At 36.0% G+C, this 27,433-nt stretch overlaps 6 protein-coding genes, 1 long non-coding RNA gene and 2 other non-coding genes across 11 annotated transcripts; 3 read left to right on the top strand and 6 right to left on the bottom strand.

Annotated features, from left to right (window-relative positions):
- Nucleotides 1–1,176: 1,176 nt before the first annotated feature.
- LOC122410159 (uncharacterized) lies at nucleotides 1,177–3,124 on the bottom strand. The gene is made up of 2 exons (XR_006260867.1): nucleotides 2,659–3,124; nucleotides 1,177–1,826 (listed from the first exon to the last, which is right to left on the bottom strand). It is a non-coding gene; the product is annotated as an uncharacterized lncRNA (long non-coding RNA).
- Nucleotides 3,125–5,619: 2,495 nt separating this feature from the next.
- On the top strand, nucleotides 5,620–5,692 carry TRNAV-AAC (transfer RNA valine (anticodon AAC)). The gene has a single exon. It is a non-coding gene; the product is annotated as a tRNA-Val (tRNA).
- Nucleotides 5,693–9,358: 3,666 nt separating this feature from the next.
- On the top strand, nucleotides 9,359–9,431 carry TRNAV-AAC (transfer RNA valine (anticodon AAC)). Its single transcript has one exon. It is a non-coding gene; the product is annotated as a tRNA-Val (tRNA).
- A 1,223-nt stretch (nucleotides 9,432–10,654) lies between these two features.
- Nucleotides 10,655–13,080, bottom strand: LOC122408793 (protein AAR2 homolog). 2 transcript variants are annotated; one of them, XM_043415831.1, is made up of 6 exons: nucleotides 12,840–13,080; nucleotides 12,523–12,749; nucleotides 12,220–12,335; nucleotides 11,703–11,856; nucleotides 11,346–11,621; nucleotides 10,655–11,197 (listed from the first exon to the last, which is right to left on the bottom strand). In XM_043415831.1, exons 2-6 carry the CDS (start codon nucleotides 12,711–12,713, stop codon nucleotides 10,789–10,791), a joined length of 1,146 nt encoding a protein of 381 aa, XP_043271766.1. In that variant the 5' UTR covers nucleotides 12,714–12,749; nucleotides 12,840–13,080; the 3' UTR covers nucleotides 10,655–10,788. The 2 variants fall into 2 exon arrangements, with proteins under 2 accessions (XP_043271766.1, XP_043271765.1); XM_043415830.1 differs by having other exon boundaries at nucleotides 12,523–13,080.
- Nucleotides 13,081–13,423: 343 nt separating this feature from the next.
- LOC122408795 (uncharacterized) lies at nucleotides 13,424–15,530 on the bottom strand. The gene is made up of 5 exons (XM_043415833.1): nucleotides 15,026–15,530; nucleotides 14,632–14,909; nucleotides 14,160–14,361; nucleotides 13,980–14,075; nucleotides 13,424–13,904 (listed from the first exon to the last, which is right to left on the bottom strand). Exons 1-5 carry the CDS (start codon nucleotides 15,087–15,089, stop codon nucleotides 13,780–13,782), a joined length of 765 nt encoding a protein of 254 aa, XP_043271768.1. The 5' UTR covers nucleotides 15,090–15,530; the 3' UTR covers nucleotides 13,424–13,779.
- Nucleotides 15,531–15,640: 110 nt separating this feature from the next.
- Vps16A (vacuolar protein sorting 16) lies at nucleotides 15,641–20,790 on the top strand. Of its 2 annotated transcripts, XM_043415828.1 has the most exons (15): nucleotides 15,641–15,741; nucleotides 15,868–16,125; nucleotides 16,294–16,480; nucleotides 16,650–16,778; nucleotides 16,864–17,008; nucleotides 17,229–17,356; nucleotides 17,449–17,624; nucleotides 17,874–18,246; nucleotides 18,340–18,467; nucleotides 18,623–18,902; nucleotides 18,994–19,155; nucleotides 19,461–19,610; nucleotides 19,789–20,133; nucleotides 20,213–20,313; nucleotides 20,523–20,790. In XM_043415828.1, the coding sequence occupies exons 2-15, from the start codon at nucleotides 16,070–16,072 to the stop codon at nucleotides 20,665–20,667; spliced, it is 2,505 nt and encodes an 834-aa protein (XP_043271763.1). In that variant the 5' UTR covers nucleotides 15,641–15,741; nucleotides 15,868–16,069; the 3' UTR covers nucleotides 20,668–20,790. The 2 variants fall into 2 exon arrangements, with proteins under 2 accessions (XP_043271763.1, XP_043271761.1); XM_043415826.1 differs by lacking the exon at nucleotides 15,641–15,741 and having other exon boundaries at nucleotides 15,785–16,125.
- On the bottom strand, nucleotides 20,694–22,568 carry Ppcs (phosphopantothenoylcysteine synthetase). The gene is made up of 6 exons (XM_043415832.1): nucleotides 22,185–22,568; nucleotides 21,959–22,089; nucleotides 21,764–21,861; nucleotides 21,468–21,682; nucleotides 21,161–21,343; nucleotides 20,694–21,079 (listed from the first exon to the last, which is right to left on the bottom strand). Exons 1-6 carry the CDS (start codon nucleotides 22,311–22,313, stop codon nucleotides 20,894–20,896), a joined length of 942 nt encoding a protein of 313 aa, XP_043271767.1. The 5' UTR covers nucleotides 22,314–22,568; the 3' UTR covers nucleotides 20,694–20,893.
- A 434-nt stretch (nucleotides 22,569–23,002) lies between these two features.
- On the bottom strand, nucleotides 23,003–24,628 carry ND-MLRQ (NADH dehydrogenase (ubiquinone) MLRQ subunit). Its single transcript, XM_043415834.1, has 3 exons — nucleotides 24,468–24,628; nucleotides 24,231–24,377; nucleotides 23,003–23,196 (listed from the first exon to the last, which is right to left on the bottom strand). Exons 1-3 carry the CDS (start codon nucleotides 24,507–24,509, stop codon nucleotides 23,143–23,145), a joined length of 243 nt encoding a protein of 80 aa, XP_043271769.1. The 5' UTR covers nucleotides 24,510–24,628; the 3' UTR covers nucleotides 23,003–23,142.
- Nucleotides 24,629–25,005: 377 nt separating this feature from the next.
- Nucleotides 25,006–27,225, bottom strand: mRpS31 (mitochondrial ribosomal protein S31). The gene is made up of 7 exons (XM_043415829.1): nucleotides 27,065–27,225; nucleotides 26,723–26,933; nucleotides 26,468–26,570; nucleotides 26,145–26,298; nucleotides 25,811–25,969; nucleotides 25,490–25,722; nucleotides 25,006–25,386 (listed from the first exon to the last, which is right to left on the bottom strand). Exons 1-7 carry the CDS (start codon nucleotides 27,088–27,090, stop codon nucleotides 25,118–25,120), a joined length of 1,155 nt encoding a protein of 384 aa, XP_043271764.1. The 5' UTR covers nucleotides 27,091–27,225; the 3' UTR covers nucleotides 25,006–25,117.
- Nucleotides 27,226–27,433: the final 208 nt, after the last annotated feature.

Below are 27,433 nucleotides of genomic sequence, written 5' to 3' on the forward strand. Positions count from 1 at the left end.
ATATTCTTCAATCTGCTTCTTGGAATTGTTTTTCCGTCATGGTGATTCGACGCATCAAGTAATCTGTGGGTTACCAAGTCTCGAAGCAGGTTTCGTGCAACATTTTTGGTTACGAAGAATCTATTGCCTTTGATTCGGTGCCTCAAAAACCGAAACGAAAAATGGTAGGAAAATGGCCCCAGATTTTTCTGCACTGAATTCTTCATCTACAGAAAGATGTCAATTCGTAATGTTCGATGCACTGTTTTGCAATGATCGTTGTTTTCCGATTCACAGACCAATTGGGATATTCGACGCTGACTAAAAAAACTGTTTTTACTAGCTAATTCTGGTCTGACACACGACACTAAACCTGGGTTTCCTCGATCAACGAGACATCGATCATTTGTACATGAAAATGCAACTGGGCGATCGCGGTGAGCGATCTAACCATTGGTATGCGTCGAGTGCTCGAGGGAAACTGAAATATTTTTGTGTGAACTCTTTCAATGCCGTTTTGAATAATTTGAATACTCAAAATGCAGGCATTAGTGCTGTCAATTATTTTTTGAATAAATGAATAACAAAAGTAACGCCCCAATGGAAAGCCATTTCCACCCTCACTTTCAGTCCCTCTCCTTGATGCTCTTTTATCTGGGAATCATGGACTTTTCAGCGACGAAATCCCATGCGGAATGTCGACACCTAAAACATTATCATAAAAAATGTTATCAAAATATTTTCACCTATTTTAGCGAGTGAAATCTGGAGTAAGGCTCGTCAGAGTTGGGCTGATTTTTCATATTTTCTCGAGTTTTTGTGTTATCAAACTCATTTCCTAGCCATAAAATTCTGCGTTTTTCGCCCTAATTCCTCGTTCAATAAGTAAAACATTAAAAATAAAATGAGTGTTGATAGCGATAAGAATGTTGCTTTATCCTTGATGGGCCACATGCGACGAAATCACGATGTTTAATCATCAACGTTTTAATCAACACGCTCCATTTAACTAATCCGTTTATCCAAAAATTCTCCTCCGTGAGCCGTTAATTTTCATCGAAATTACGTCGCGGCTGCAACCGGTATACGATGGGTCGTAACAAATTATTTAATCAGCGTGTCTCAAAAGTCTTACTGAAAATTAGTACGAATCAAGTGGCATCGATTTTTGAAACGATTAAAAATTTTTTTGGAAACAGCCTTTGTAGGAACCGTGAAAGCAGGAGAGCCTCCAACGCCCGTTCACCACCATAAAAAATCCATGAAGACGAAGTTTTCGAGTTTGTTATCCGCTCTGCGGATTGAACGCGAATATTGAGACACTCTGTACAGTGGCTTTGAAACAAGGAAAAAACTCGAATGAATGCATCGTCGTGGATTCGAGGTCGCGGTGATTCCCGACGCATGAGTTCTCTGAGTCAACTTTTTTACAACGCATTTACACGCTATTTCTTTATCTCATGTGTATCTTATGTGTATACGCGTTCCGAGGGGTTCCCCGGACTCGATGAATCCAAAGTAAACAAATGGACCCCGGCCGGGATGGTATAAAAGCGTATGGACGTACTCAATTATCATCACATACATTCAAATCTTCTTTGAGTTTGAAATCAGCAGAAATATCACAAAAGGTATAAAAGTTTCATTGTTTATATTTTTTTGGACTAGAAGCAATATTTTGCAGTTAATTTCCAGCAAAGGTCAAAAGTGTTTTTCGATCTTCGCTTCGTTGAAATCCAATTTTCATTCGAATGAAAAACCGAATCGATTAAAAGTTAGACAAACATTCTTCACGTCCTTCCTTTCGTCGAAAGGGCTCAAAAATCAAGGATTTTTCCAAGGTTTTTCTGAAACAAAAAAAAAACAAAAATTTCAATAGCGTCAAACATGAATAATTTTTGAAATTTTGTGTTAAGGAGCTGCTCGTTAATATTAATTATATTTTTGTAAATCATTTCAGCAAACATGAGGTTCATGATCCTGTTCACGTTCGCCTTAATTTTAATAATGGCTGTTGTGACGGAAGCAGGCAGACCAGGTCGTCCTTCGGGTCCGAAGCCTGTCAAACCGATTCGTCCAGTGCCAAGACCTGTTAACCCTCATCCGGTAAGAATTCGTTCAATTTTTCGAACATCTTTGATCAATCACTCGCAACAAAAGTTCACGGTTTTATTTGAAATTTCATTTCAGCGTGTGCGCCGTGAATACCCAGCCGGTGGCGAACAACTTCCGGATTCTCCAGTACAAGATTTTCCTGAATTCCTACCGGTAAATTTGAACGCAATTTTTTAATCTCAACGATAAGTTCCTGTTTCAAGCCTTCATTTTTTTCACCTTATTTCATCATTGATCCAGCGATTATTCCCAGCTGTATACGTGGATATACAAAACTTACGTTTTCCGACAAGGATATCTGTATGTTGAAATAATCGAAATGAATTTTTTCATTCCAGTACTAAACTCAAATGGGACTCACTGGAACTCGATTGCTCATCCTCGCTCATCGAAAATGGAGACGCGACACAGCATAAATCTTATTTCACACATTTTAACAATTTTTTTCATTATACATAATAGTTATATACAAAAATAGCTCGTGCATAATAATAAAAGTGATAATAGAATGAATCGATTACTCGATCAATAAAAAACAGTACACAAAATTGTATTTTCACATACCCCTTAAGAGTCCACTAAAAAAATTCGAATTTTTGAGGCATTTTTGTCAAAGCAGCTCTCCTATCAGGTTCCGCGGACGGCTGTCAAGTTCGTCTTCTTTTATCTACTTCCCACGGTATTCGACGGTAGACTAATTGACTAATAGACTTAGACCCCTTTTTCTTCTTCTTTTTCTTCACTTTTTGGAGATGGAGAGGGGGTCTCCTTCTCCTGGCCTCATGTGTGGCACAGATACAGCCAATGGGAGCACTTAGACTACGAATGTAGGAAAATTCGCAAAGTAGCAACAGGTGCACTCCACCAGTGAGAGAATGGGGAGGGGCGCATGCGCACAGACATGGATAGACTGGAAAAACTCTGAAGTCGCGAACAGGCAAGCCGAGAAGACGATGAATTGTGCTCGTGTTTCAAACGATACGAACACGAATTCGATCAAAGTCGAGCGGAAAGAGTATTTCACAGTTTCGTCGAGAAGAACGTCCCACGCGATTGAGAATTCAGCTGCCTGACACGTTTCTTGATTTCTTCAATAGACGAGGCACAATTCTCAAGATCCTGTCAGTCGGTAGGTTTGCGTCTCGCTCAAAGCCCAGAACGACTAAAATGTTGTCACTCCACACAACAAACGTGCTGAGTCTCGTTCATTATACAAACGCCTTTTAAAATAGCGAGGTATAGTTTTCACCTGGTGAGACGTTTACTTTACAGCCCCAAATAGAAATTCGTGCGGACGGTATTAGCGTACCGTGGCATGCAGTCGTTGTGTGCCACATGTTGTCTGGCAGAGAACGCTTTTAAAATAGGTGGATCTAGAATTAGGGAGTTGTGACAGTTTCTGAACGGAGAAATAGTCATCGGGCCGTGGATTCGGAGTGGCTGCTGACGTTAAGTAAACAGCAATCTGAGATCTCCGTTTTAGTCGTCACACGAATAGTGCAGGTATATATAGTAGTACCCTGTACAAATTCACTCTCAAAATTTCCGAATCTTTTCATCAATCACTCGCAATGCCAGATGAGAAGTCAACAAAATCCGCTAATGAAAAATTTATCAAGAAGGTTACTCCCCAGTGCTGGAATCTTGCGAAATGGGTCAAGATCTCTGGATATATGGTGATAATTTTCACCGTACTTACTGCGCTCTGCTTGTTTGTGGCAATCATCATGGACCACGCAATGAGAAAGTGTACTGAAGAGGAGAAAAGTGACATACCAAGGATTCTTGTAGGGGTTAGCTTTGGCTTTATTATAGCTACATGCTTGCTCGGAATATGGCAGTATACCGTAGGAGCTAAAACTACTCGGGTCTGCATAATCCCGCCATGGATGGAAAGAATGCCTTAAAATTCCATGTTTATGAAGTAATATTTATTTTTATGAAGAGCGCTCGACTGAAATCGCGAATCTTGTAAAGCATGTAAAGTTACGAGAAAACGTTGTTCTCAGATTTTCTCAATGTCATCTCGAGCGAACGATAAAACTGATGAGCGACGATCAGGACGTAGAAAAAAGCAAAACATCCATCAACTTGCTCTGAGCACTGACTGGACAAATGGCAGTTTAATATTTATACAAATTATGAAACTTCGGAAGACGAAGTTCGTTGATCTTGCTATTTCTTTCGATTTCAAAGTAATGAAAAATGTCATGTTAAGGTAGTCCTTTCACGAACCAGAATATTCTACAAATAACTGATTTTTAAATAACAGTCAAGTACAAGTGCATGCGAATAGATTGGCGAAATTTCAGATCAGGTTATCGAATAAAGAATAAAAACTTGAAAAATCGTAAACTTTATACGGGAGCTTATAGAGATTCCATCATCACCACACTTCTATTCAATAATTCATATACTAAATAATTCTAAATCTCTGATACAAGTTGTCCCACAGATAGAAAAAAATATAAGGAATCCATAGCAACGATAAAAATAAAGGATTACCGAATGCTTCGTTACGTCCTGGGAGGGAGGATTAGATGGGGCGCAGTCGCCGATTTAGAGAAGCAGAGTGTACGTTTGAGTACCGCTGCCGGTGAGTCTTCCTTGGGACTGATGCGGTGCCGATAACAAACGTTATATTTTCAGGTATAGGTGACCTTGTGATGATTTTGAATTAGAAGAGATTTATAATCACGGAGCGGTGTCAAAGGCTTCACGAAATAAGTGTATGCGATGATATTTTGTTCACTACAAAATATATTGATGAATTTATTGATAGACTATTACACTTAATTACACTTTGAGAATTGAGATAGTTTGGATATAATCGCGAGTTAGCTATTGTACGAAGCTCTCTTAGATGAGTTTGAATTTTAGATGAGGAGAGTTGTCCGATATTAGTCTTTTGGAGGTTCGCTGCTAACTGACTTACAACTAGAGATTTTTAACTTGGTCGGAGTTAGAGGATAAGATGCATCTTCGGGGGTTGGATGCTGTAGAGGGGAGTTTTTTAGGTCGTAAAGTTGGTCGTAAATAGGTCTGTCTTGGTGATTGGATTTGAATATAGGGGAGACTTTTCCGGAGATATGATTAGAGGAAAAATCGCGAGAGGTTTTCTCAGAGTTAGGGAAAGTGTGTTCTGGGGTGGTTTGGATTCTTTGGAATATGTTCTATGTTTAAATATACTATTTATCGACGAATGATGATGGCGATTTGGAGATATACTTGTGATAGTAAGAGAGTTAAAAACGAAAAAGTGAGGGGCGTCCAGCTTGATACTGGGACGTAACACTTAAAAGAAGAGAATAGAAGTTGGAAAAATTGCAGAAGCAGAAGCTTTTCCTATATAACCGCGACTTCTCAGAGGTTAAGAATCAATCCAAATTTCGAGTGCCCCAATTTGCACCACCAAAAAATATGCTCATGCAAAAGGAATAAATTCAAACCAAAACGATAAAGCATTTCTAGACGATTCTAATTCCGAGAATTTCGGCTGTCGTATGATCTTTTCTCTATAACAATGTTTCCGTGGTGTAGTGGTTATCACATCCGCCTAACACGCGGAAGGTCCCCGGTTCGATCCCGGGCGGAAACATTATTTTTTTCTACAACTTTTATTATAGTACAGTAACATTTTAACGGGATTATTTTGACTTGGTAGGAAAACTAATAAAACGATCGTAGATTCACGATGTGCAGTAATGAGAAAGAACCGCTAAGCTTTTATTTCGGACTTGTACTTTTTTTTTTTTTTTTTTTATTTTTTATTACAAACCGAGAAAATATACGCGGAAATGTACATTTTTTAATACTCATATTTATGTAAGATTTTAGTTTACAATCACAGGAAGTCGAAAAATGACGTGGCTATAGTAAATCGCAATTGCGAATTATGAAAAATAATGTTAGGATAATAGAAACTATAAATGTTGTGTTTTTTGAGCATAAAATGACGAGGAAAAATTGAAATGAGTATAGTTTTGTAAAAAACATTTTAGAAAACGTGCCCCCGCATTTAGAATTTCCCATTCAATAGAATCATATGTGAAATAAGGCTACATGTAAAACTTATATTTTTTTATCGCAAATCTCAAGTCGCGGCAGTGACTCTGAGACAAGTACATTTATGTTATGACAAGTTGCTACCAGAGCGACTTTACCGGAGCGACAGCGTTTCCAATTGTTTTCGAAAATTTTCAAAATTTGTTTCTTTAATAATTAATTATAATAATATTTTTTGAATTTACTGCTTCAGAGATTAGAAAATAAAACATCAACAGTAAACAGATTTTTGAAAGTATACAATTTTTTTTCTTTCATTTCCAATCCAGCATGTCCCACATTAAATTTATACTGTAGGCGATTTTTTCGAGTTTCGTAATCATATCCCCAATGGCTTAATCATTGTTAAAATGAACTTTATTGTACAATTTGAGTAACAAAATGACTTTACTTTGCAGATCGTTCGTCACGAAGCTGATGAAATCAGAAATTAATAGGGTGCTTTTTTACGTATTTTTGTTGTCTGAAAACGAGATGGTACAAGTATTTTTTCAATCAGTTCAATAGTTTTCGAGTTATAAGCGTTTTAAACTTTTAACTCTTATTTTCTCAATGTTGTCGGAGGTTGATCGCAAAATAATTTACACATTTTATTTTCAAGTTTGCAGATTTCCCCTTGAAAGTTGCTCCATTCCTGCATTTTGACTGAACTGTAATCCTGTTCCTCTAGCAAAGCGTGGGTATCCTAGGCCAATAACTCGATCGTCATAAACTTTATGGATGGACTCAAATACTTCTTGTGTGTGACGAGGAGCTGTTCCGTCTTGTATAAAATGAAAATATTTAACGAGATCTCTCTTCTTCGTCTCTGAGATTCCTTTGTAAGTCTCTCCGGTTCATTGCGAGATTTTCTTAACTCATTTCGGTACAGTAGAGTTAAAATCGCCGAATCCGGAGTGTAGCCACGCAAGACGACTCGCCTTTAGCGTCGAATTACTCAACGTCGGAAGACACTGTCGCGTTTCCTGAGAGATTTTGTCTGACACACTTGTCGAGTGATTCGAAACTTTTCGCGCAACAGCTCTGGCTTTACGTATATTCTTATGTCAGTTTTTCATTAGTAAGCGTTTATCTTCGGTGAGAAACGACGAGGCATGGCTGAGGTTCAGGCACGTTTTGAAAAAACGGTCTTCATAGACTCTCACGGCAAGCACATTCCATCAGCAGTTTCTTCTTTGTTAGCGTAAACGACAGTTCGTCGTTTGTGGAGTCACGCTACGAAGATTAGCGTAGGCAATTCAATCTCGGATAGCAATACGAAAATAAGAAAAACGTGAGTCGCATTTTTGCTTCTGCAGTATCGCAAATTCAGTACAATACTCCAACATACAAAATCGCGCTAGTCACTGACGACGATAAGTAGTTCCTTAAAAATAGTGAGTTACATCGGATCTCCGTAGTGGATCGTAATATCTCAGAAACCCCCACGGATCATTTGCGGAAATAAATTACAAGAATTTTGCCTTAGAAACAGCGCTCGCGTCGTTCGCTTCGTCCCAATCAGACTTTTGTTATGTTCTTGACTCCAGGTTTTCGTCATTAAGAAGAATACTGAGAGAGAGTTGAGTCACATAACGAAAATTTCTGTTCAAGATTCATGCCTGAGCATACTCAAGTTCTTTTATCGTATAATCGCTTTTCAAATAGCAAGAAATTGCACTATCGTGCGACAAGACCAATTGGCCAGTGTTGAAGCATCAAGAGATCCTTTAACTGAAAAAATAATCACACACTGAAAATAGTGTATCGTAAAAATTCGCTATTAAAATTTCCGAACCGTTTCGTATCAGACTCAGCGTCAAAAGGCTTGTAATATAGTAAGCTAACTGAAATAAAAATCGGCAGGCATGGATTCCGCAGTAAAAACCAAAGCACCAGGAGTTGGTGCCGCCTTGCATTCGGCAGTTACTCCCAAGTGCCATAGTCTTGCAACTAGCATCAGAATTACTTCGTTCATTATGATATTGTTCATCATAATTACTGCATTGATGTTATTCTGCGCAAGTATAATGCGTCTGGCACAAAAGGATTGTGCGAAAGAACACAAAACTGAGGAACCCAACACACTGGTCGGTGCTAGCATGGGGGTCGTCTCTTTGGTGTTGTTAGCATCAATATGGCAGATCGTCGTAGCAGCTAAAGCTACCAAAAACTGCATAGCTCAGAACGCTCAAAGCCAATGAAGTGTTATTTATTTTTATGAATAACACGCGATTGATCTTTCAGACGATGTACAGTGTATCGAGTTACGGATAAACACGGTATGTCAATTTTCTGAAAGCGAAAAATCTCCTGTCGATAGCACTCAGACATCTCAATGGAAACACCTCGGTATGGTGAGCAACAGTGAAAACGTAAATTATACTTTAGTTCGAGAAATCCAAAAAATGCACTGAACCCCAACTATCGTTGAGCACCAACAGCGTTTTTCGATGTACATCGAATCTTCATGTGCCCCGCCTCCTGGCGAATGACTGTCTTACGGCAACCTCTATCGAATCATGTGAAAGACTCGGAATGAAAAATGTTCTGCAATGAACTCAACTTCAATATTATTTACGTTTAAAAAATGAAGATCACGCTTTTTTACTAATATTCTGCTTTATATTAATGACCGAGGTAATTGTTAAAAAAATATGGGAAGACTGTTAACTGACGACGCGCACGTACATCCTTAATAATTCTACGATTAACAGCACTTGTGAACTCAAAACAAAGCAATCGTAAGATGCACCATTTTTAACTCCCGACTCGCACGGGAAAAAAAAACCGGGATGAGTTACGCGTTTGACCACGATCAGCTGATTTTTTAAAAGTGTGATCAACGCTAGTAATAATACTGATAAGTTTCCTGCCGAGAAAATCTGCGGTACCGACTTGCGCAGGCTGGTTGATCATGATCAGTATCAGTTGATATTTTTCATTCCGCTTTATTCAATGGGAAAACTAACAGTACCGAGCTATTTCGAAAGATCTTATTCAGGTCCTCGGCCTGCAAGGGAAACTAGAAAATATGGAACCAGGGAGCTATGCTAAACGGCGATAAACGGATCAAATATTTTTATGATTTTTGGCCGTTTATTTACTGTGAAATGGCAAAAATACTTCCTCAGTGCCTTAATTGCAATATGTTTATTCAGAACACCGATCACGTCGTCTTTTGTTTATACACTTTTTCTAGAATCATCATCTATCAAGTGTTTCCGTGGTGTAGTGGTTATCACATCCGCCTAACACGCGGAAGGTCCCCGGTTCGATCCCGGGCGGAAACATTATTTTTGCTCCAAAAGTTTGATATTCATTTAATTGTTACTTTCGGAACGGTGCGGACGTCGAAGTTAACTTACTCGCGAGAAGCGCAAGTAATTTGTTTGTTGTTATTTTTGTGTATAGGTAAGTTCGAGTCTCGTCCTGTACGCTATATTGAGTGGTTGAACTCCAAATATTTCGGAGCGGTTACAAGGACTGTCAATTCATTTGACCGAACTCTTAAGCTGTGTCAAAAGCCCAGTCATCCACTATGCGAATATGATTTGCGTTCGAGATACAGGGAAATATGAAAAATAGTACATTACGATACGTGTGACTTAAGCTGCCTATTATTGCACGGCGTGAAGTTGGCGCCCGAGCGTATAGCGAGGGTGCTAAACGCCGTGCTATAATAGAGCTGCTTAATTCACGAGTATCGTATACTATTTTATAATCCGTATGACATTTTGCGTGGCTAAAATGCGGGTTTAGGTCATGCGGTGCTATAAAAAAAACTTACAAAGTTCGCGTTACAGTATTCGACGCCAATTGCATTTTGTTTTGCTTCCTTATAGAGAAGCTATGTGACGATAAAAATTTTTTTTCCAGTTTTCAATGTAAATGTGCTCAAAATGTCCAAAAACATCAAAAAATCATATCTAGAAAAAATGTCCAGATGTGTGTGTGTTATGGCACTGCAAAATTCAAACGCTTATAACTCGAAAACGATTTGCGATGCAAGGCTACCTTTTTGCATAGAGGTTAATCTGAACAAGCTCTTCATTCTCTGATAATTTTATCAGAATTTGAAAAAAAAATACGAATCCTACGATGTTTTGAAATTTTTAAAAAAAGGGTGTCGACGCTCTAACTTTCGGAAATTTTAAGATTTATTACTAATTTTTTTTTTTATAAATAGATTATCATAATAGGAAGGTTGGTGTTGAATTTGAGAAATATCGGTTGAGCGGTTTAAATTTTATGATTTTTGGAATTTTACAAAAATATAAGTTTTTCGAAAAATCCACTTTAATTTTTTTTGGAAATTAATTTGGAAAGGTTAAAAGTCGATAAATAAATTAAAATTTTATTTAAAAAAAATTAAAAGCAACAAATTGTTTTCTCAAGCTTTTAGAACAATGCTTAAAGCTTCCTCTATGAGGAAGCCAAAATGAAAAATATAGCACCTCATAAAGCAGCTTTGAGCATCGTCCATCTTGACCATCTTGAGGAAGCAATTTGCAAATTTCAATTTCCAGCATATTTTTTATTATTATTAACGATTCACTTACAATTCTACTTTTTTCTGTGCACATGTTTAAGCATTTTATTGTACGATAGAAAAAGAAGTTTATAACAATGAGTTCACAACATCTACATTTAGTCTAGAGAAACAACAACCGGCGCTTCATCCTCGAGTTCCTCTTGCAGATCCTCAAAGTCCCACAGAAATTTAAGCGTAAGACGATCTTTCATACGATTCGCTTCGGATTTGAGCCGGCCATCAACTTCCGGATTAATCTCGATATTGGCAAACAATTTTCTGAGACTGTGGTACACGAAATTATTGTTAGCGACGATGTCACAAAGAAAATCTTCGGGTACGTGTTCCAATTGAGTCTCTAATGCTCTGATAAGTTCTATGTAAATTCCACGACGCGGGGCTATCGCAGCGTCTGCCCCGCACATCAACGCAATGAGTTTTTTCCAGTGTTCGAACGCGTCCAAACTCTGACCGGTGAGAAAACATACAAAGGCTAATTGCAGTTCACCCACTATTTCTATGGGGCTGAAAAAAAAAGAAAACAAAGATCAAAAAGCAACCCTGAGGAGAGAAGAAATGGAAATACGTTGTAACAGCTTGAACGTCAAATGACACAAATAAAATTCGATCAGATTTTTGTTTTGGGTTTTTGGTTTAAAATCATTTTTCTTACTGTTTAAGCTTTCGTAAAACTGTCTCAAGAGCGTAACTGGTGTCCAGCGAATGCCTTGTGATTTCTACAGGTGTTGCACCGTCGGGATAATTTTTATCCGGTAATTCAGAAAGTCTTAACTCTGTACCAGGTTTTGGCTTCAAACTCGGTAGCAAAAGTTCCTCTTTGGCTTCAGAAGTGAGGCCACTGCAACGCTGTCGTTTGTAGGCGACTTCGGTGCCTCTGGGCCTTGAAGCATCATCGCAATTCTCCAGCTCCAAAGCCGAACGGACATAACTTCATATAAAATGTATCAATTTTTACACTTCTCATATTTTCAGCCCTTCGGTACAACTAATTTTAGCTGTTCTGACTCACCCACACAATGGTTTGCACCTTTCAACAACCTCTGCGTCAATATTGTTTGTCAAATCTCTCCATTTTTTCCATATATCATAAGGATATGGTCCCAAACATTTGTCAAAGTTTTTTAAATCCTCTCGCATCCTTTTCAATGTTTCCTCATCTACGCCTGTTGATAAAGTTTTCAATGAAATCGAAATCAACAGTAAAAATATTTTATTTTTTTATGAATTTTTACCTGGGATTCGAAGGATTTCTTTCAAACCCTTCTATCCCCAGTTTGTTCAATTTTCTTTGATGTATTTGAATCAAAATATGGAATGTCGATCCCATTTGAATGAAAAGCAAACCAAAGTGACAAGCTCTCTGATCCTTTTGACTTTTGTATGCTTATTTTACACTTTCACATCTGATTTATTCAAATTATTGAACTCTATCATTAACCATTCAGCAACTCAATTTGTTTTCTAACAATTTACAATCAATTTTCTAAATTCTTCATAACTAATGAATACATAAGCAAAAAGCATACTCTCAGAGGATATATCCTCGATTTTAGAATCCCAGCGTTTTGCAACGAATTCACTTTTTCCAAATATATGAAAAAATCCAACTCGAGGTGCAAGTTCACCCATTTTGTCTACAGGACTGAAAATAAGAAAATTATTAATGATGAAGCTCTTGAATCAAATCAATGAATGCCTCAAAGGTATGGATCAGTCCCACGCAAAGCAACAGTAAAAATAGATTGATCGTGTTGAAGAAATTCAATTGTGAAATTAGTAGCTATATTTTTTGACAGACCCATACTCTTAAGTAGTTCCTTCAATCATACCTGTAATGAACAAAATGAAATCCTGGCGGTATCATTTTGATTCCTTTGAAGTTTGGTCCGGTATTCCAGGATTTCAAGTCAATCCCAAAATCGGTACCTTTTGGGACATCTGTAATGACCAAAGTTGCACCTTCGGCCAATAAAAATTGTGCCACTTCTGGAGATATATTCAATTTATCACTGGGTGTCATCTTCCAATTTCCAATCGTTAAACCCAATATTCTGATCTAACAAAAATCGATCTCGTGCTCACACTAACTTTTGGCATTTGTCGTGATGCTTTCAGAATAGAATGAATACTTAGTGAATGTATTCACCTGCAGTGGTATAAAATCTTTGATAAACTTTAATTGGGGTTATGTCGAAACGTATGATTATCAATTCGATGAAAACATAATTATCTTGATCATTATCGTATCAATTCGTTAACGATTTTCACAAATAATTAAGACATTTTCATGTTTGTCTGTAAAATTAATGAAAAATGTCAGATCATACTGTAAATAAGTGAAAAACATCGACTTGACGGCCATAGCAAAGGCCATAGATTCAACATATGATTCTGACGCTTCCGGTTTATCGGCGGAAGTCCCAATTTGAAAAATGAAAACGACTCAGCGGCTGAAGAACGCTGATTTTTATCCAACGCTCCCATTTTATTTTATAGAAATTGTCATACATGTGCACATACGTACTTATTCAAAGTACTTTATTATTTAATTACTTACCACATACGTAATTTTTACAGCTGACGTATATCCGAATCAAGCATATTTTTCACCCAATTTCGAAAAAATTTAATTCACGCCATAAGTTTCGATTGCCCTTATGGTGGTGACCAAATGAAAAAATCTATTTCAGTTGGACGAGACCGGCTGCATTCAAATTATAAGCAAATTAATCAAGTGAAAGCTTATTCTTTATTACATATGATGATAAAATCAGCACACTTATAATTTGTACACTCATATCATAACAAAGTTTTCTGCACCTGGCTTGTTGGGTTTTAAGAAAGAATACGACAAAAAAATATCTCAGGAACTTATAATAATAATAATAATAATAATAATAATAATAATAATAATAATAATAATAATAATAATAATGATAATAATAATGACACGTTGGAGGATACATTTCTCAATCTGAATAATTGAAAAATTTCATTTCGATAACTTAAGCTATAAAAAGGGAAAAAAATGATGATTAAGTTATCACTATTAAAGTCGCTCTGACTCCTACAAATATTTAGGGCAATTAAAGAAAATCGTCGTCAAAATCGTCCTCCGACAGGTTTGGCAAGGATGGTGATTCGTCACTAACAATTTCTTCAAAACGGTCTTCGCGATCTCCGCAAGGTGGTACTGATATAAATTCTGGATCTGAATATACATTTCAATATTCATTATTACGCACACCATAGGTATTTCGTGTATTTCATAAGGTTCATCACTTACCAGATTCAAATCCCTCATCTTCAAATGGCTTTACAGGTGATCTTGACAAGCTCACTAATCTCACAAAGTCTCGGTCCAAATTCAAAGTCATGGAATCTTTGAGCATGACAGTTACATTTAACACCAAATATTCAAAAAGATAAATTAACAAATACCCCAATAATTAGTAAAACTACTTACAGAGATCATTCTCGTCATCGCAATAGGGTGCCAATTTTTGTGGTTCTGGATAAACTTGCGACGGTTTTCTGTTCAGCTTCGGAGTGAACGGTTTCCTGAACAAACTTGCCTCTGCCTGCATTTTTTCCACAGGCATAATATTATCGGGAGATTTGAATTTTGATGATGCTGCTTTCAATTGTTTTGATTTGAGGACCTGCAACTGAATTATTGAGAGATCCATTTAAGAGTTGAGAATTACAATCCTGAATTCTTTCTAGCGATGAAAAATCGTAACTTTGAAACTGGTAATTAGGAAAAATTTTCTAACTCAATTATTAAAATGATTGAACATACGATAGCCTTGGACATGAATACCAGAGATTTGACTGAAGCATGGATTTAAGTTTTTTTGAAAATACCAAGCATGTCTAATAAAAATCTTTATCTACTATTTTACCAATCATGAGATTAAAGATCATCTGGAAATTACCTTTGAATTTTTGTCACGGCTGCGTGGAGAAAGTTGTTTTGAAATGTTGCTGAATGGTCCAATCTCAGGTTTGAGGAGATGTGCCTTGATAGGACTTTTTTTGATGGGTGATCGTTCACCATTGGGCCCAAACCTGGTGACATTGAGATCCGATTTGGATCTAATGGAAAGACCTTTAGCCTTGGGACGAGCAAGAGCAATGTTTTTTGCTGTCATTCCAGTCACCGGCCCTAAATTCAAAGATGACATGGTTGACTTCTTTGCTGGATCGGTGGATCCTGTGTAGATAATATTAAGCAAAATATAATCAAAGAACAAACAAAATTCGATATTCAATTGTATGACTTTTTATAAAATAAGAAATAAAAAAGAAACTATAACCTAACAAACTTACCCGAGGAAAACTGCGTATTTACAGAATTTCCGGTTCCACTGAACAAGTCGAATATTCCGGACATTTTGGCAAGTCTCGGAAAAATTCGTCTTGTTTGATCAAAATAAACAGCAGTCAAGGTGATATTTCTCTTTTATCGATGTGAACGACACAGCTTGAAAATATTCAATTTCTTAATTTAACAATCTCTAATCGTCTCGATACTCAGTTATTATTTTTTTTATAGCAATCACGAAAAATTGATCAGGAATATCGAAAACTCGGTTGGTTTCTCGAATCAAATTTTCGAAGTAAACTAACAAACATTACACGAATTTGAAGTTTGTGTCGAACCGTTAACGGTTTTGTTCTTTTGTTGCGCTTATTCAGAACTTGCCTCTATTGTGCCTTCGGTATAAATACGCAATAGCGCGCGGAATTTGGCCCGCCTCTATGGTGCATTTTGTATAAACTACGTATAAAACTAACTCAAACGGCGGATGGTCAAGAGAACAGCCTTGCAGGAAAAGAATTATTGAAATAAAATAAAGGTCGTTTTCTGAAAAAAAAAATCATTTGTAGTTTTTGTTACCGATCAAATATTAAAAACTATATACGTATCGCCCTTTTTCGTGTACAACAGCACAAAGCTTTGCTTTGTTGCACTTATACATACCTTATCGTGATCTATCAGTTGTTCAGTCGGTAAAAGTCCTGCTGCACACGTTTTATTCCGAGTAGGTTGATATTTGAAAGAAAATATGAGTTACACGTTATTCTCATTTTATTAGAGAACAAGGTGTAACTTTTATTTTTCTCATAAAATCAAGGATGTCCGAGTAAAACGTGTAACCATTTTGCAGCTATCTCTCTCGCACTCACGCAAGCACCACGCAAGTGATAGATCACTCTATACACAGCTTATACATTCAGTCGTTTGGGTCAGTTTGGGACGATCTGTCAAACGCAGATGAGAAAGAAGTGGTTTTAACAGATCAGTGACACATGTCAAAACCAAGTTAATAATTAGTTGTTAATAAACGAACGAGCTACAAATATACAGCAATGTCTGTTATGTTAACTGCAGATTGGTCTCCTCTGGGACGAGATGTATATTTTAGGTTAGTTTAATCACAAGTACAACCCAAAAACTACATATCTCTCAATACACCTATATTATTAAATACAAAATAGAAATGGTTTTTTTTACAGATAAAATCATGTAACTAACAAAATATTTCAGTTATATCACACAAAATGAGTTCTTAAAAATGTGCATTATATTATAGGAAATTTGAGCTTTATCCGCTGTCATTCCAACATGAGGTAAAACTCAACAATTGGCTAGTGGCTTCTTCTTATGGTGGTTCAATCGCTGTAACTAGAAATCCCAAAAAGTTCGTAAAAGTTCAAGGAGCTAATAAACCTCTGATATCTCTGTATTCTTCTTCTGGAAAAGTTATGGCAAAATTTTCTGTAAGTATTAAAGATCCAAAAATACATAGGCTTTTTTTAAATATTTTTATAGCAAGCTGCTACCGTGGCATTTTTTCAAAACATCTACATTTCTTAAACCATTATTATGGGTGAAGTTATTGCAAATCAAGTAAAGATGAAACGCTTGAATGGTCTTTTAACTCTCTAGTGGAGCAGTGGTCAGCTGGTAGCTATGGGCTGGTCCCACCAGGAGGAATTGTTGTGCATACAAGAAGATGGCATGGTCCTGATTTATGACATGTTTGGAACTTATCAGCATACCTTCAGCATGGGCAATGTTAGCCATTCTTCATTTCCATTATCACAAAAACAACCTTTAAAAAATTTGCTGCAAATTCATAACCACACAACCATTTTTACAGGAAGCAAAAAACACGAAAGTCATTGAGGCCAAATTCTTCACCACGGTTAGCGGGACTGGAATTGCCGTTATGACATCTACCAATCGTGTATTCCTTGTTAACAATGTGTCCGAACCAAAAATTCGTCAAATTCCTGAAACGTCTAGTGAGTGGAGGGAAATACCACTTTCCGTGTATCCCACGAATATTTTTAGCATAAGCTTCAGTCATTTTTTTAATTTTCCGAACCTAAAGAGAGGATCAAAAGCGAAATCTTTTTTGAGTTTTCCTTTCATTTGAATCGAGCAGATTTGCTTGATCCTTCATTTTCCATGAATATTCAGAATAATTTGATACCTTTATGCTTATATTTAATTAATTTTTAGAACTCGGAGGATCCTTCGATGCTTGGTGCATCATACGCTATGACAGAGAAGGTCAACTTATATTATCAAATCAGGATGGAATATATCAAATACATCATAAGACTCAGTCACTGGTCCCGACACCTTTTGTAATGATTTCATCTATATATTTAATTTAATCTTTTCCATAACGTATGTCCATGACGTATTTAATTTATAAATCTTTTCTTTTGTATTTCAGAGCAATTTATTCACAAATAAAACTAACAGTGTAACGGCGATCGCCGTTTCCGGAAATAATCAACATATTGCACTTTACGGTGACACCGGATACGTTTACCTCGGATCTTTAGACCTGAAAACGAAATATTGTGAATTCCAACTGGGCGTTAAAGAGTCACTATCCGACATGGTGTGGTTCGTACTGAATTCAACAATAATCGTGAACTATTTTTTCTTTGATCCCTACCTCCAGGAAAAAACTGTGCAATAAGTGGACGCGAAATTTCATTCACGACAGAGAACTCAATTTTGTCACTTGTTTGAACTCAATCTGTTGGTTTAACAACATTTTTAATGCTACAAGAGAAATTCCAGGCACAGTATGATGTCGAATTGAATTCGTTGGGAGAACTTCTCTGAACTTCTGGCATTTATTTTATTCAGGTGTGGAACAGAAGCTGTAGTGTGTAGCTGGAGCGGTTCCGTTATGGTGATTGGTCGAAGCAGCGACTTCATTTTATACACGTACGACGGGCCGGTTCATCTCGTAACAGAAATTGACGGAGTACGAGTAATTTCGAGTAATTCCCACGAAATGATACAAAAAGTTCCAAACGTCGTTCAGAAAATATTCCGTATAAATTCAACCGATTCTGCGTCCTATCTTTTGGAGGCGTCGAAACAATTTCGGAAAAGGAGTCACAAGGCTGACAGTTACATTGATCTCGTCAAGGACAATCTCGACGTTGCCATCACAGATTGCGTGAATGCAGCCAGTCACGAGTTTGATCCTGAGACTCAAAAACTGTTGATGAGGGTAAATGTTTCTTTGAAAAAAACGTATTCGATAAAAATTCGATGTTTTTCTATGCGTCTTCAAATTGTTTTAATTTTTCGTTTTTTTTTCAAGGCGGCCAAATTCGGTAAAGGCTTCAGTAGAACTATTAATCCGGAATATTATGTTACGATGTGCAGGATTTTGAGAGTACTGAATGCGGTCAGACATCCAGCAATTGGAATTCCGTTAACTTATACGCAGTATCCTTTTTCAGCATTGCAAATGCTTAATTATCAAAATGATACGATTAAGGATAAAAAAAGAAATAGAAGTGATGGAACGACAGCAGAAAGTTTATTCATAAATTTTCAAAATACTTTATAAAAGTCGTGCAAATTCCGATATTTGAAATTAGATTGACAGTGTTAACGAATCAAGTATTACTAGACAGACTGGTAGTACGAAGGCATTATTATTTGAGCATACAAATAGCACGTCATCTCCAACTTCCGGAGGTCGATGGTGAGAGCAGAATTTTGGCACACTGGGCTTGCTACAAAGTGAAACAAGTGAAGCTGGATATGGAGCAATTGGCGGAAGAAATAGCGGCCAAATTGGGATACGCACCTGGTGTTTCGTACAGCGAAATTGCTGAACGCGCTGCTGATTATGGGAGAAAACAACTGGCGATAAAAGTAAATTTTTATTTGAGAACGCTTAATGAGAACATTGGTCAATATGCATCAGTTTTAAAGCTGACAATGTACTACGAATTTGACATTTTAGCTGATCGATTACGAGCCAAGAGCTCAACTGCAAGTTCCGCTCCTTCTACGACTCGGTGTCGAACAAGCTGCTCTTAACAAGGCTGTTGAAAGCGGAAATACGGATCTAGTTTACACTGTTATACTTTATTTGCAGAAAAATATGACACTTGCGAATTTTGAGGTAAATGTGTTGAACTTTTTATGCTCGGAGACAAATTATAATATTAAAAACGATCTTTGTTTTTTGTTTCCACTCTTATGAGTTTTAGAATGGTGATAATTGGGCCCAACGGCCCTAATTATCAACGGAACCATGGAACAAATTTTCTCACTACTTTCTTATCTACATTATATTCAATTAAATCACCGATTCGTTGAGTAATACAAAATCCACGTAAAACTCAGAAGACGGGGAATGCGTGTTTATATGGAAATTATAAAAATTCATAATTGATAATGCTAATTGATAATTTTAACTTCTTGTAGATGGCGATAAAACACTGCCCATTGGCGATGTCATTGTATATCAAATACTGCCAAAATCATAATCGTGAAGCTTTACTTGACATTCACGTTTTGTACGATGATTATTATTCTCAAGCTTTGTGGTATATCAGAGAAAGTTATCAACCGAAGGTATTTATTTGACTCTTATCTTTGCGTTTCTGAATCCATGATAAAATATAAAAATTTTATTGTTCGAATAATGTTATTAATTATTCGTCCGTTGATAATAATTTGAAAAAATTACGAATCCATCAAAAAGAAATCTGCAGAAAATTCAAAGGTATTAATTACTTTGCGTCTATGCCAGAATACCCAAACAAGAGACTCTCTTATGCAAAATGCACAAGAAAAATTCAAGTTGGGAAGGTATGAAACGAACGCAACGATCACAGGCGAACAAGTAAAATTATTAAAGTATCAACGCTCGTTGGAAGATACTTTGCGTGAATCCGTGGTCGGAAAGTCTCTCCACGACACAGTTCGATTGTTGTTGCTTCTGAATGAAACAAAACTAGCCGATAATTTACGTTCCGAGTACAAAATACCAGATCGTCGTTACTGGTGGCTACGCATTCAATGCCTTGCAGAAAAGGGACTTTGGAGCGATTTGGAAAAATTTTCAAAAAGCAAAAAATCACCGATTGGTTATGAGGTGCATAAATCGAATGAAATAACCAAAAAAAAGTTTTATTTTGTAGGTTAAACAATTTAAGACTTGTGGTTTTTCACAGCCTTTCGTCGACGTTTGTTTGCAATATGACAAAATGGAAGCAAAGAAATATCTACCAAAAGTGAGGGCGGAATTGAAAGTAAAATACTTGACAAAATTAAAGTAAGTTTCACACAAGGATTTCAGCAACGAGAATTCGCTTTCCGAAAGAATTTTTCATGCCATTAAAGTCTTAATCCCAAAGATCGAAGGTGAAAAAAGCTCTGAAGATATGAATTACATTATAGTTTCTCCTCGATTTTCATCTCATTTACACCAATAAATTAATTTTCCCTTTATCTCCATTGAATTTTTCAATTCTTTGTCCACAGCATGTTATTGGATGCTGCTCAAGTAGCGCACGAACAGGGCGATGTCTTGGCCTTAAATTTCGTATTGGCTCAGTGCGGGACGTCAAACAAAAAACTAGTAGACCAAATCAACGGAATGTTGGCTAGTCTGGGGAGCAAGAAGTAGAAAGCAAAAAAAAATCCAAGGAGGAATATGAGATTAAAAGTTCCATATGTTCTTGAAATTAATATCTTGTACAAAGTGTTTATATATACATAATCATATAATATTAAAATTATTGATACAAAATGCGTACTGAACATTAAAAAGCTTTTCTCATGTCCCCGTGATCCAATCAGTGTCATAAAATCTTTTAACAAGTTATTGAATGGTATTTTAAAAATTCCAACAATTACGTCTGCTCTTGTGCCATTCTAATGAAATTCGAATGTTTTTCTGCTAAATCGATTACGATATATTTCTCAATTTCTTCACCCTTGTTCAATTGTTCGTCCGTAAGCGATATTACGTAATCTTTTTCGCCGTCTACTATTGTGACTTGTTGTTTACGATTTTGAAGCATGTTGGCTATGACAAGCTGTAAACAAACGAAAATTCTTCTTATTTACATTTTTTTTGGTCTTATGTTTTCAAAAAACATTTTCTTAATTCCTCCTACATTGTGTTTGTAATTGATGAGTGCGTTTCTCGCCTTCAAGATCAAAAGTTTCTCGTCGGTCTCCAGTTTGAAAGATACTACGAATGCTTTTGGCACCCACAAACTCACCAAAGGAGTTAATATCTTTGGCGCCAAATGTAAAGATATCGTTGGTGGACCGTTCGATGGAATCTTATGGAGTGACTACATGGGAAATTATTCCGTTTACATTAATGTGTCAATTGAACATTTGAGTTTATTGGACATATAAATTTTTGTAAATCTGCATGCAAAAGTATGTATTGAATTGGAATTCATTTTTCATCACCATTTCATCAACTGGCACATAGAAGTCGGAGACAGCAGCAGCCAAATACAAAATTGCCATTTGTTTTATAGGAGCCAGAGCTTGACAAGCTGATCGTAAAAGCCAGAGATATTCAGAAAGTGTGGTAAAACCGATCTGGAGTAATTTTTTCTCATTTATTGCCTCTTTATACTTTGCAAACACATTGCATATTTTATCCGAATATTCCGACCTCACTGTTGCAAACAGAAATATGAAGAACTGGAATTTTATAGAATATTAATTTCAAAATGTTGTTATTCCATCTTTGTATGCACCTGACAATGTTTTTTTATGGTTGACTTCAGTTGGTTCAAGCATTTCAAGAAGTTTCTGGCCTGTAAAATGTCTGGAGAAAGGCTCGAGCGACTTTATTCTAAAAGGTTTATCAATAATTAAGAATTAAAATTTGGGTTAGATTTTATAATAAATGAACGGCCCCTTTATGGTTTTACTTTCTTTAGATTTTTTACCTGTAAATAAATATAACAGCGTATCCAAATTCTAAAAATTGTTCAGCTGATATGGAGCCCCTGGTACCTGCACTAAAATTATCAACATAACGAACCGTATTGCGTTCCAGCGGTATCGTCGTTCCCCCACTCTGGATTAAATACAGAATAACAACTAGTTAACAACAGAATAACAATTAGTTTTTTTTACGCAATAGATAAATTGGAATCTCACTATTCGCCTTACCGTAATTAGAACAACTTTAGTGTTTTTTTTTGCATGATGTAGCGTAAATTCTTTCATAAGGGTTTCAGATTTTTCAAAATCCGTAGGCGGTGGGTTTTTCGCGTAAAAATCTTCCCAGGTAGCAACCATTATGTGTTTTTGTTTCGTTTTCGTTAATGAATTTGTGTTGAAAGCGTTTTAAGTCAATTTGGATTAGGAGTTCGTTAATTAATAATACATAAATTGTCACGAAATGCAGATATTGCGAGATAAAGAAAAACTTCTCGTGACTTGATCGTATTTTTCCGTTATTCGCACTGGCTGACTGAGTTTAACGGTTTAACATAACCACAACACAACTATACACACAATTCGCGTGATCACAAACCACAAACGAATCAGTCGCCTTCTGGTGTTTGGTGGTGTAACTGGAACCTTCGGAAGCGTGGTGGTGGAGCTGATAGCACTGATAGTTCTCAGCTCTTATCTCAAAAAAAAAAATATCCTAAAAATGCTACATATTCCGAACGATATTTCAACTTTTTATTTCTATAACTACAGTTCTATAATAGGATCAATGTGATCTAACATGAACTGACAGCTGACAAATTGATTCTCTTTTCTAAAATTTCTAATGAAGATCTCGGGTAAATATTAAAAACTTCACAATATAGTTCGAATTTTTCTCAATGAACTTAGGAGAATTATGCATCGATGACGATGAATAATTGTATAAATAAATCATTCAAAGTAATGTCAGAAGATCGAATTTATTTCAATATTGTTTGATAATGGAAGAGGCAAAAATATATTTAAAAACTAAAAAGTCTGAGCAAATGTTAGAATTTTACTATATTATATTTCACTTATTTCAGTATTATATCTTATGTATGGTTAAATTACACAGTTAAGCGTAATCTATTGAAACAAAACATCCATTTATTACTACATTCAGCTCGCCCCTAAAACATCCAGTGCTTTAGAATTTAGGTGGTTCTTTGTAGAACTTGGAGTAATCCTCAGTCGAGTAGAACTGGAAAGAGAAACAAATGATGAAATCAATGATTCAAATTTTATTGAATGTCTGTGCACACATAATATATTTATAATTAAGAATTAAGCAACGAGACGATTCTGCAATTGTTCTCTCATATAAAATTCATGAGAACTGTGCAATTCATTCCTTTTTTTGGTTCAAGAATATCAGGCTGCAATTTCACAAGATTTTACAGCCTAAAATGTTCATCACCTAAAATTATCTAAAAATTGTATCTTCACAAAAAATTTTTTCTACATCTTCAAAAAAAAAAAAAAAATCAGTTTACATAGATAATTTGGTCAGATATGTACATATAGAAAATCTGATGGCTCTTCAATTTAATTAATAGTAACTTACTCTTTAAAATGCATGAATGTATGAAGACGAAATGGAATTGATATGAAAAACTTCTAAAAATCAAGATCTACAAACTAATTTTTAACTATTCTAAAAATAACTTTTTTCAATCTGGCAGACGCGATTACAAAAAAATACTGGGGATATAACATCACCTTTGGGGATGCCAATTGAAGAATGATTTCTCATTTTTTCTTGGATTCACAATACAATGTTATCGAATGTTTTTGGCCTAGTTGTATAAATCTTTTGGAGATGCTCCAAAAATCAAAAAATTTGGAAAAGTAATCTACGAGTACAATTTAGAATTTTTTGCATGATCCATAAATAGAATAAATAGTTTCATAAACAGAAACAGTCAAAAAAATCTTTGATTATGAATAATAATTTTTATTGCGAAAGTAGAAAGTTTTCTGAGGAATCATCTAGACAGATACTTGCGATAGGGAATATTGCCTTTCAATCGAAACTAATAAATCCTCATTCATACACAACTTATGACAATTTTTCTACAATTGTTTGGCACAGATGAGTTACATGCGACGAAAAATGTATATATCAGTGAGAAACTGATTATGAAGCGGACTCTCATCTTGCTCCTGTATCAATATCTTTTGTTTTTTTTCTTTATTATTATTAGAGGCAATGTGACATTGTTCAAAAAAATGTACCTTGTACTGTTTGTTAGAATATTCCTGCCAAGGTTCACTGTTTTTCTTTGGATTCCACGAAACGTCAGGATTGCGGGTAGCTAGTCGTAAAACATATAAAGCCGCTCCCAACGCTCCGACACCGAAACACGCAAATAAAGGCACCAGCTGAAAAAAAGGAATAAAGATTCCTTTCGAAAATAAGAACACAATTCTGGAAGGAACTTAATAAGTTTGTTTCTTTCTTCATTTACTCACCGAAGGGTGCTTTTTAAGATCTTTTATCGAAAGGCCCATCATCTTTGCAGCTGTGGTTATTACGTGACGATCGTAACGCAAAAATTATCCACCGTCTGCTATTCGCGTACGTGAGAGGATCCGGAGATGTAGGTAAAATCTGCGATCACTAAAAATCTCTAGATATTCGCATTGTCGTCGTCAATCCACTGCAACTGAAAGCGCCATCTGAAGACACTTCTGACAAGTTGTCTTGAGGAGACACAAAAAGGATTTTACCGATCGAGAGTAATTTTTTGTTACAAGATTTATTTCGGCTGCATGATCGTAATATTATAAAAGATAAACGAATATAATCAAAAACAGTAAGTTTTTTGTCCTACACGTTTTACAAAGTCGATCCATCGATTCACTTTGCCATCGCGATCACAGGAATGTTTTTTTTATCGTATATTGTGTTCGTTTTGCCGATAGTAAAATTACAATTCCGTTTGTACCTGAAAAATCAATGAAGAATTTATGAATAGACGTTAAAAAAAAAATCAAAAAACACTGTGAATTCGGATTAGCTAGAAGTTTATTGGTATTGCGAAATGCTGCTTTCTATTGTCGATTGTAGCGTTATGATCAATGAAGCACTGTTGTATTAAAGCATTCTACTGAATTGAGTTTTATGCTTCTATTTGTTTTGATGGTAGTGGGATGTCCGCCTCAATGGCATTTAGTTCTTTTAGCAAATCTTGCTTGCTCGCAAAGTATTCCCGGTACCAAGCAATATGCTCTTTTTTCTCCTTGACGGTCATGTATGGATTTTTCGAAAGTCCCACGCAAACCAACTCCATGAAATGTCGTATCGGACCTCTCCTTGGACACCAATCTTGAAGATGACGCTCCATGAAAACGTGCTCCGAAAAATGTACATTCTGCTCTTCTTCTAAACCTTAAGGAATGTTAAAAATATTGTATGAGCGAAATACGATCTCCAATTTTGTATTAGATTCGAATGTAAATTATTGAATTTATCTCACAAAAATGTGACATACCTTGTTCATTATCGATTGGGAATTTCCACAGCTTGCCTTGCTCAGTCCACAATATCATTTCTTGGAATATATTTTCGGGAGGATGGCTTAAACTGAGTGCAAATTCTCTTTTCTGCAGGGTTTCCCAAGTCGTGAGTTTTGGAGTTTCCAGCGATGTATCTGTCTTTTCTGACTTTTGGAAAATTGACAGAGGATTTCCATTGTACAATCTGGCAGGTTCAGTAGTCCGATGGCTGAATTAAATCAAAAGAATTTTAGAGAATTGTACCAATTGAAGTATTCATTGGAAAGTTATTATAAATATATCAAAACTATAATTACTCTGTCATCTGAGACAATTGAGGCCTTTCTCTAAACTCAAATGACATGGACTCGAATGTTGTTGATGCTTTCCGAGCTCGTGACACTTTTTGTATTCGAGGTGTTGGGGGTGTTGGCTCAATCGGAGCCCGATCAATTTTCATGCCTGCTAGCAATTCACTGAAAAATCACATACGTGAGTATTTGAAACTTTAAATTGTCCAATGAATATACAGATTCTATTCAATAATGTCTAAATTCTATTCGATAAAAGTTGTGCCGTTACAGTTTCTTTAGACTTTCCCCAACCAATTTCGTTTTGTCAACCCATTTTAGGCTTGTTTGTGGCACTAACCTAAGTGAAAGTGGTGTTTGAGCATCATTCAAAGTTTTTTCAGATTTGCTGTTATTTTCAGGGGACAGTTTATTTAATAACTCTGCCTCTGTTTTCTGTACATCTCCTCCAAGAGAAGTAGCAACTTCTTTAGCTGCGCCAAGTAATGAGTCTTCTGTTTAAATTGATGAAAAATTTGTATGTTAGATTTTCATTATTGTTTTTAATACTTGTAATATTCATTCAATAAGAGCATCAAAATATCATCGATGATCATGCTCGTATTAGATACTAAGAAATGGTAATGCTTCAATGCTCTTTGTATTTTTTATCTCTTTCCTCACCGTATTTTTTTTTTGGACGTTTCATGTTTTTTTTCTTGGGAGGCACTGAAAGGTCCAGTGTTGTGCTTGATCCAGGTTCCAGGGTTTTGCTCACTTTTGGTTTCTAGTAAATTTGTCCAATTTTGTATATCATTTCAACAATTGCATCAATGAAATAACCCAATGAATTAGCGTAAGCATTGAAGTTCAAATATTTGAATAATTGAATTAAAAGGTGATTGAATAATTCTTCCATTTTATTATAGACCGTTTTACCGTCATCATTTTTTCTAACAAGCTATTGAGATGGTTTGTAGTGTCTTGCTGAGCTTGGAGTTTCTGTTCTTCTCTCTGAACTGGGTTAGCTTTCGGTTTCTTTTTCGTGATGTTATTATCTGAATCAGATGATGACGATTCGGAAGAATCGTACAATAATGATGAAGTATGCAACCTCGGGGCCGTGGCTGCATAATGAGGCCAATTGCTTCTGAAATGTTCAACTTTTGTCACCAATCTAATGCAAAATAAGACTCCAAATCACCGCATTTGAGGTTAACTGTTTGAATAATGAAATTTAATTCTCAAACGTCCGATGATTTCTCGTTGAATCTATCGTACCTTATAAGTAAACGCATGGAGAGCATTATCCTGAATCACCGTAAATCACAACTTGTGTAGAATTTTAATTTTGATTTAGAACAATTCGAAAAACATGCCGAGCGATTTTCAATTTATATGTGAAATTGTAACCCCCTTTAAAAGTCTCGCTGGTCGGTATATCTTGTACACAACGCGCGGGAAATACACCTTCATTTGAATATATTAGAGGCAAATGATGTGTACAGAAGTAAAAAAGTTCGCATCTTCTGATTATTCACTAGGAGATACTAAAATTTAATGAATTTCATAGTAGTAATAAATTCTATACAAAAGATATAGTAGTGAAATAGTATGATTATTAAAATCATTATAAAAGTGTTGATCAAT

This window comes from Venturia canescens, chromosome 4 (assembly GCF_019457755.1).
Source record: "Venturia canescens isolate UGA chromosome 4, ASM1945775v1, whole genome shotgun sequence".
Taxonomy (NCBI): domain Eukaryota; kingdom Metazoa; phylum Arthropoda; class Insecta; order Hymenoptera; family Ichneumonidae; genus Venturia; species Venturia canescens.